Genomic DNA, 8,040 nt, shown 5'->3' on the forward strand with positions numbered 1-8,040 from the left:
TTTGTAAGATTCCCCTTGCAATTTATTTTCTTTCTTTCTATTCATTCATTATGATATGGTGGGCATTTTATTTCTTTTCATTTATTTCATGTTTTTCCCAAAGGTTCTCCTAAGGGCAACTTTAACATCATTGTTCACCAAACTGTAGATAAAGGGGTTCAATAGGGGACTGAGGAAGTTACAAAACATCTCAATGATTTTGCTCTGTTCCACTGACTGTTTGGTGGCAGACCTCACATACTTGCAGAAGAGGGTGTCGTAAAACATGGTGACTGCTGTCAAGTGGGAGCCACAAGTGGAGGAGGCTTTGTGTTGCCCCTCGCTGGAGAGGATCATGGGAGAGCTGCGAAGATGAAAATGTATGAGACGAGAATGATCAAGAGGGAGCTTGAGAGGTTCATGCCTGCAGAGATAAGCATGGCTGTCTGCTTGACACAGGTGTTAGAACAGCTCACTACCAGCAAAGGGGGGTCAGTACAGTAGAAATGGTTGATGATGTCAGGGCCACAGAAGGTCAGGCAAGATGTCAAGGTGACTTGTGCTGTCCCTACAAAGGAATCATGAACATAAGGAATGTTGACCAACCAGAAGCGAGTGCTCATAGATATCTTGTTGCTATAAAGTAGGGGGCTGCAGATAGCCATGTAGTTGTCATAGGTGATCACAGCCAACATGAAGTGCTCAGTAATGACCACAGCAATGAATAAATGGTGCTGGGTCAAGCAAGTAACATAGGAAATGATTCTCTTCTCAGATAAGAAGTGAGCCAGCATGAGAGAGATAACATTAGTGGAATAACAGACATCCACAAAGGCAAGGTGGCTAAGGAAGAAGTACATGGGCATGTACAGGTGAGAGCTAACTCTCATCAATGTAATCATTCCAAGATTTCCTATCAAGGTAATGAGGTAGACAACCAGAAACACCACGAAGAGGATGAGTTGCAACTCTGGCCCACAGTCAGGCCCAGAAGGATGAATTCGATCACTTGGCTGCCATTTTGAATATCTGTCGTATTGACACTGGTTTTTTTGTTAGTTTTTTTGTGATGGAGGATCATGAGGTAGTGATCAGCTTTATAGACATCTGAGGTCAGCTTGGTCCATTCATACTGGCACTGAAGGACTGTTATTTGATCATGATGATAAGATAACAGAAAACCATCTGAGTTGCTAGATTGAGATAAAGCTGTACATCTACTTAAATATCCAGGTACTTTCAGAGCTATGACTGAGAATTTGCACACCTAGAGCAGGCTGTAAAAAATATAATGTAGACTAAGCAGCATGAATTACACCCTCAAATCAGCTGTATTTATTTATTTTAGACAAAGCAAGTAGGAGAAATTTCTAATCTGAAGACAGAAGGCTCTGGAAAACCCAAGATATTTCCCTTTGAGAAAGAAGATAAAAATACTAGAATACTGGGAAATTTTCCAGTGGGTTACAGAACAGTATCAGGACCCAACTGGACTGGAACTCACCTGGAATGAAGCTTGGGATTGATGTAGCCCATCTTCCAGTGGCTTCCTGTTTTGATGATAGGGACTCGAGTAGTGATATTGTGATTTTTCTTGTTTCAGGGAATTTACTGGTAAGAAAACTTCTACCAATGTAAATTTTCACATTCTCTGAAACTGATTGTCCAAGAGACTTGCTTAGAGCACAAAAAGGTTGCATAACTGGCCCAGGGTCATATAACCCAACTTCTTCAGACCTTATACTCATGCCTTCTTTCCCCAGGAAACTCATCCTTGCAAAATCTCATTATCCTGCAAAACAGAATCTTCCTGGTACTCGCATTTCATCAAAACCATCTTCTCCCCATTTTTTACCAGTACACCCCTTTTTGGACTTCTTTGTACCTCTCCATCATGCCCTCATTCAAAGTATCTACCTCTCCTCCCACTTTTCAGCTTCCTTTTGCATGATGTCTTCTTCCATTAGATTGTGAGCTCCTTGATGGCAGAGACTGCCTTGGTTTATATTTGTATTTTTATTCCCAGCAAAGTGGCTGGCACATAGTCGGTGCTAAATAAATATTTCTTGACAGACTGAGTGACTATTATGTTAGATGTGAGCCCAGAACCCAGGTTTTGCTAATTCTTAGACAAAATTTCTATCCACTATACCATGTGCTTCTTCCCAGTAGACAATCCTTAACTGATTGGTGTTGCTAACTAAAGAAAGCTAGATGGCACAGTGGATAGTGTCAGGCCTGGAGTAAGGAAGACTTATCTTCCTGAGTTCAAATCTGGCCTCAGACACTTACTAGCTGCGTGATCCTGGACAACTCATTTAACCCTGCTGCCTCAGTTCCTCATCTATAAAATGAACTAGAGAACTAAATGGCAAACTACTCCAGTATCTTTGTCATTATACCAAATGGGGTCATGAAAGGTTGGATGTGACTGAAATGACTCTTCAATAATAGGGAAGGTGAAGTATTTCATCAGATTAAGTCATAGATTTAGGTGAAGAAGCAACCTTTGAGACCACTAAGTCCAACCTGTCTCATTTTACCAAAAAAAAACCCCAAAAACAACAGAATTAAAGCCCAAAGAGACTGACTTGTCAAAGGTCACAAAGCTAGTAGAAAATAGAGCAAGGATTTGAATTCAGATTCTCTGACTCCAAATCCAGCACACACACTTGCTTCTGTACTATCGTTCCTCTTTAATTATTTGTCTTTTTTATTTCTGGCACATAACACTTAATAGATACTTAATCTGTTTACTGATTTGCATTTATTTTTAGTTAAATACTAGTGAAGTATATAATTGTGAGGGGTCTGTGATGTGTTGATTTCATCAATTTGTGGGATTCCCCAGGGAGGAAACTAGCTCTGCCAATGCAGACTGGTACTAAGAGATAGCGTGGGAAAAATGGATAGTCAGCAGACTTTGAAGTTATGAAGCCCACTGTTCAAATTTGTGCCTTTGACACATGTTGACTGTGTGACCCTGGGTAAATAACTTCACTTAACCTCTCAACATCTCCAAGAACATCTGTAAGACTATTAGTTGGAGAGAAGTGGATGATGTGCCAATCAGGAATTCAATAAAAGGCAAGCTCACCATGAACTTATATGATAAGAGAAGGCTTCATGTTAGATGGGGGCAGGGAGACCCTACCTGGGCTTTACAGAATTTTGATTAATGAAAACTGATAATTGGAGGAAGCCTGGAGAAGATGGGGATGTAATAGTTATTTTCAGGTGTTTGAAGGGCTATTATGTGGGAGGAAAGGGATGTTGAGACATAAGACTTGTTTTTCATGGTCCCAGAGGGCAGAACTGGGAACTATATATGAAGTTCGAAAACAGGAAGCCTATGCATGACATAGGGAAGACTTTCCTAACTATTACAGTTGTCCAACAATAGAACAAGTTTCCTCAGAAGGCAGTGGTTTCATCCTCACTTAATGTCTTCAAGAAAAAAATGACTGGCCATTTATCAGGGATGTTGCTGAGGGATTTCGTGTTCATATATGGGTTGGATAAGATCTCTTCAGGGATCTATTCCAACTCTATGGATTGTGTCTGTTACTGCATGTTCAGGGTCATTTTATGGATAGAGAGGTTTGAGAAAAGATGTGGGGGCTAGAAGGCACATAGTATTTCAGAGAACTGCAAGAAAGACAGTTTTGCTGGAGCAATGGGTTCCTCTTTAATAGGACTCTTTTAATTAACATATTGACATCTACTTGTAGATCTGAGAGCGTTCTTCTTTCGCAGTGGAATGAGATGGAGTGCAGCTAGCATCATTCACCCTACCCACTCCACTGAAGGACTGGGTGGTCAAAGAGAGAATATTGACAATGAGGATCTCCCAAGGAAAAATCAGAAATGCAAACTCGTGTAAAGGGCCTGAAATGTTAGGATGCCATTTGGTCAATATTCTGCAAGCAATGAGAAACCATTGAAGTGAGGGGATCTGATTAGGGTCATAGCATATTATTATTTTCATGAAACATAAGCTATCACATACACTGATAACTGGCTGTGATATGCAGAGCTGATTGGAATGAGGAGAAGAATCAGGCTACTTTTTTGTTTGTTTGTTTGTTTTTTGTCTTAAGCTTAAAAAGTTAAAGAAACGAAGATAAAATTATCATAACTCCAGAAAAGATCTTAAAAGGTAATCTTCTAAGACAAACCCAATTCAACGGGTACCTGAAATAGTGAGCCATTTAGGCCCTGTTAGTTGATTGAGCAGATGGACTGAAAAATGTGGGAAAAAATCTATCATATAATTGTATGAACTCTTGCATGAGGAAATGTCTTCTGCTGAGGCATAATACATTTTGTTAAATAGGGTTATCAACTAAAATCTAACAGGGAAACCATGCACACTCAGAGATTTGAATAATCTCTTTAAAATGATTCCCTGGGACCTGATCCCACCATTTTGGAATGCAACCTAGAATTATCCCCAAAGGATTATAACACTTTGAGCCAGTAATATCACTGTTAGATCTCTTTCCCAAGGTGATTAGGGCAAAAGGAAAGGACCTTATGTGTTCTAATATATTCATAGAAGCTCTCTTTGTGGTAGCAAAGAACTGGAAATTGGGGGGATACTCAATCGGGGAATGACTAAACAAGTTATGGTATGTGATTGTGATGGAATACTATTGTGTTATAAAAATGATGAGCTCGTTGATTTTAGAAAACCATTTAATACTCACATGAAAAAATGAAGAGTGAAATGAGCAGAACCAAGAGAATGTTGTATACAGTAACACCAATATTGTTCTAAGAACATCTTTTTTGAACAACTAAGTCATTTTGAGTATTGTAAATAGTCAAATCAGATACAAAGGACCAATGAAGGAAAATGTTATCCACATCTAGAGAAAGAACTGATAACTAGAAATCTGTACAGCATGGTTTTATACATATGTACATTTCTGTGTCTAATGGTAGCCAGCTCTAGGGTGGGGTGGGGAGGCAGAGATAAAATAAAAAGTTCACAGCACAGGACAAAAATAAACTTATAAGGAAGATCTGGGTATCTTTGAAAATGATATGTACTATTTATTACATGGGTTTCCAAAAAAGTAAACAATGTGAAATGGAAATTCATGGTTTTCTATTTAATCCTCCTTTTATGCTGTGCTGTGTAAATAGGAATGTTCTTTTTTTTTTAATCTTTTTGTGTTTAAGTTAAAGATACATTAAAAAAAAGAAAAAAGAAAAGAAAATTATTCCCCTGGTGTAATGTTCACCATCGTGAACAAACTGTCATTCCATATAAGGCCTGGACAAATTCTCAAAGGCAGTAATTATGTATTTCAAGCTCATTTTCATGCAGGAAATATAAAATGTCTAACTAAGGGTGCTCTGTGTTTATACCATTTTTCAAAGATCGCCCTGTATAAGGAGAACTTGGAATGACTACTTAGGGTCCTAGACTCAGCTCCTAAAGAACGGCTAAAAAGAAGCAAATATCTTCTCCCCTGCAAACTGGTGGGGAGTGTCATGTGACAATGCTGGACAATTCTCAAATGAACAATGGGCTATTTTTAGTTAATAAATTTAATGTGGTTTATCATTAATTTCCGGTGCCTAGACCTGTCTTAGATATAGAGAATATATTTGGAATCGTTTATGATGATATATTTATGGTGAGTTACTGCAAACTTGATCATGTTTCTTCTCACAGATTTCAGCCTTAACTTTTGTTGTTGTTGGTTTTTTGTTTGTTTTTTTGTTTATTTTAAGTAGTGGTCTGAAAAGGAAATTTTTAAATTATGACTATACCATCATTTTAATTACCCAACCCAATCTCCATTATAAAATATAACTAGAATATCCAATAAGAAAAATTATTTTTACTAATTAAAAGTACGCATTAAATTTGCAAAGGTAATAAAAAAATGGAACTAAGCAATGTTTGAGGGATATTAAAAAGGCATATATATGTATATATACATATATGTGACTGTATACATACATGTATAGATACATATATACATGTATGTATGTATACAGTCACATATATGTGTATATATGATATTTTGTAAAACAATTTAGAATTACATAATAAATAGTATTAAGCAACTCACAGCCTCTGACCTTTTAATTCCGTGACTTGTCCTATCTTATACCTCAGGGGTGTAAAATAAAGAAATGCCCTAAATATGGATACTAGCACATTGAATAGTAGGGAGAAAAATTGGAAATATTGTGGTTTTGATCAGTTGGGGAGTGGATGAACAAGTTGTACTATACAAATATAATAGAATAGTACAGTATCATATGAAACACATGTAAATTCAGGACAACGTAAATAAGTGTGAACTGATGCAGAGTAAAGAAAATGGAGCCAGGATAACAATTAGAATGAGTATAGTAATGTCAATGACAGTACCACATTACTGTCTGAACTCAGATTAATTCCAATGTCCAAACCTGGTCCCAGAGAACAAATGAGGAAACACATTTCCTTCCCCAAAGATACATAGCGAAGGAGAGGACTATAGATAAATGAATAATACATACATTCAAATACATGGTTATTGTGTCAGTTTTTCTTGACTTATTTTTTGTAAGGGAAGGTACTATACTTCATCCTTGTGGAGTCCATGTCAAGAAATTACTGGCATAAAAAAAAGATATCAATTAAAACTTTTTAAAGTGAGTGTAGGAAGTAAATGGTCTCAATATGGAGCATATGTTCATATATATATACATATACATATACATATACATATATATATGTGTGTGTGTGTGTGTGTGCGCAAATACAGATATGTTTACATATTTGCTCCAACCATGGCTAACAAGGACTAAAAAAATCCTTGTTATTACATGTCTTTTGGATGTGTACCATGCTGCCTCTTTGCATATTAATACTAATATCAATTAATCTGCAAACACTTATTTGGGTCCATCTATATGTAATCTTGGAGAAACACAGAAATGGTGGAAATTGTGGGCTTATTTAGCCTGGAATTTATTTTTGACAATCCTCTTCACAGCATCCTTTACATCTTTATTTCTCAGACTATAGATCAAGGGATTTAACACAGGACTCAGAAAAATATAGAAAACTGCCACAATTTTCCCTTGTTCTACAGATGTCTCTGAGGGAGGTCTTAGATGCATGCAAAACAGAGTCCCATAAAAGATAGTGACAGCTGTCAGGTGTGAGCCACAGGTAGAGAAAGCTTTACGCCGGCCCTCAGCTGAGCGGATGCGCAGGATGGCCATGAAAATGAACATGTAAGAGATGAGAATGATTGTCAGAGAGCAGATGAGGTTTGAACCAGCAACTATAAACATGGCAGTTTCCTTGATGTAAGTGTCTGAGCAGGAGAGGACCATGAGAGGTGGGTCAGCACAGTAGAAGTGGTTAATCTCATTAGGGCCACAGAAGGATAGACGGAGCATCAGGATGGTTTGTATCAGACCATTGACAAAGCTATAGATGTAGGGTGCAGTGACCAGAGATATGCAGATGTTCTTGGACATTTTGCTAGTATAGAGCAGTGGATTACAGATAGCCACGTAACGGTCATAGGCCATAACTGTGAGCATGTAATAATCTGTCATAACCAAAGCAATGAAAAAGTGAAATTGTATGATGCAGCCTACAAAGGAAATGGTTTTTCTTTGAGACAAAAAATTGACCAGCATCTGAGGTGTGACATTGGTGGAATGACAAAGATCCACAAATGACAAGTGGCTGAGGAAAAAGTACATGGGAGTGTGAAGTTTGGGGTCACTTCTGATCAGTGCGATCATTCCTACATTCCCCACTACAGTGATGAGGTAGACCACTAAAAATATTAGAAAGAGGATAGGCTGCAACTCAGGTTGCGCAGTCAGTCCCAAGAGAATGAACTCAGTCACCATGGTATGGTTTATCTTGGACATTTTGTTTAATTGATACCTAAGAAGGGAAAAAGAGAAGATAAACATGACCATTTCCCATTAAGTATTATCCTTTACTTTCACATGTCTGCCACACCCTCTTCTTCTGTGCTCTCCTAAACATGGCCCATAGAGACCTGGAATAACAAACATTCCCTGGGT

At 37.8% G+C, this 8,040-nt stretch overlaps 1 protein-coding gene and 1 pseudogene across 1 annotated transcript; both read right to left on the reverse strand.

Annotated features, from left to right (window-relative positions):
* Nucleotides 1-81: 81 nt before the first annotated feature.
* On the reverse strand, nucleotides 82-1,515 carry LOC114052641 (annotated as a pseudogene).
* Nucleotides 1,516-6,942: 5,427 nt separating this feature from the next.
* On the reverse strand, nucleotides 6,943-7,881 carry LOC114052633 (olfactory receptor 1030-like). The gene has a single exon (XM_027875334.1). It carries the CDS (start codon nucleotides 7,879-7,881, stop codon nucleotides 6,943-6,945), a length of 939 nt encoding a protein of 312 aa, XP_027731135.1.
* Between the last annotated feature and the right edge of the window lie 159 nt (nucleotides 7,882-8,040).

This window comes from Vombatus ursinus, unplaced genomic scaffold, assembly GCF_900497805.2.
Source record: "Vombatus ursinus unplaced genomic scaffold, bare-nosed wombat genome assembly UNPS02003756.1, whole genome shotgun sequence".
NCBI classification, from domain to species: domain Eukaryota; kingdom Metazoa; phylum Chordata; class Mammalia; order Diprotodontia; family Vombatidae; genus Vombatus; species Vombatus ursinus.

Excerpts from the sequence above, each read along its gene's own strand:
- LOC114052633 (XM_027875334.1), bottom strand. The coding sequence starts at position 7,881 with ATGTCCAAGATAAACCATACCATGGTGACTGAGTTCATTCTCTTGGGA.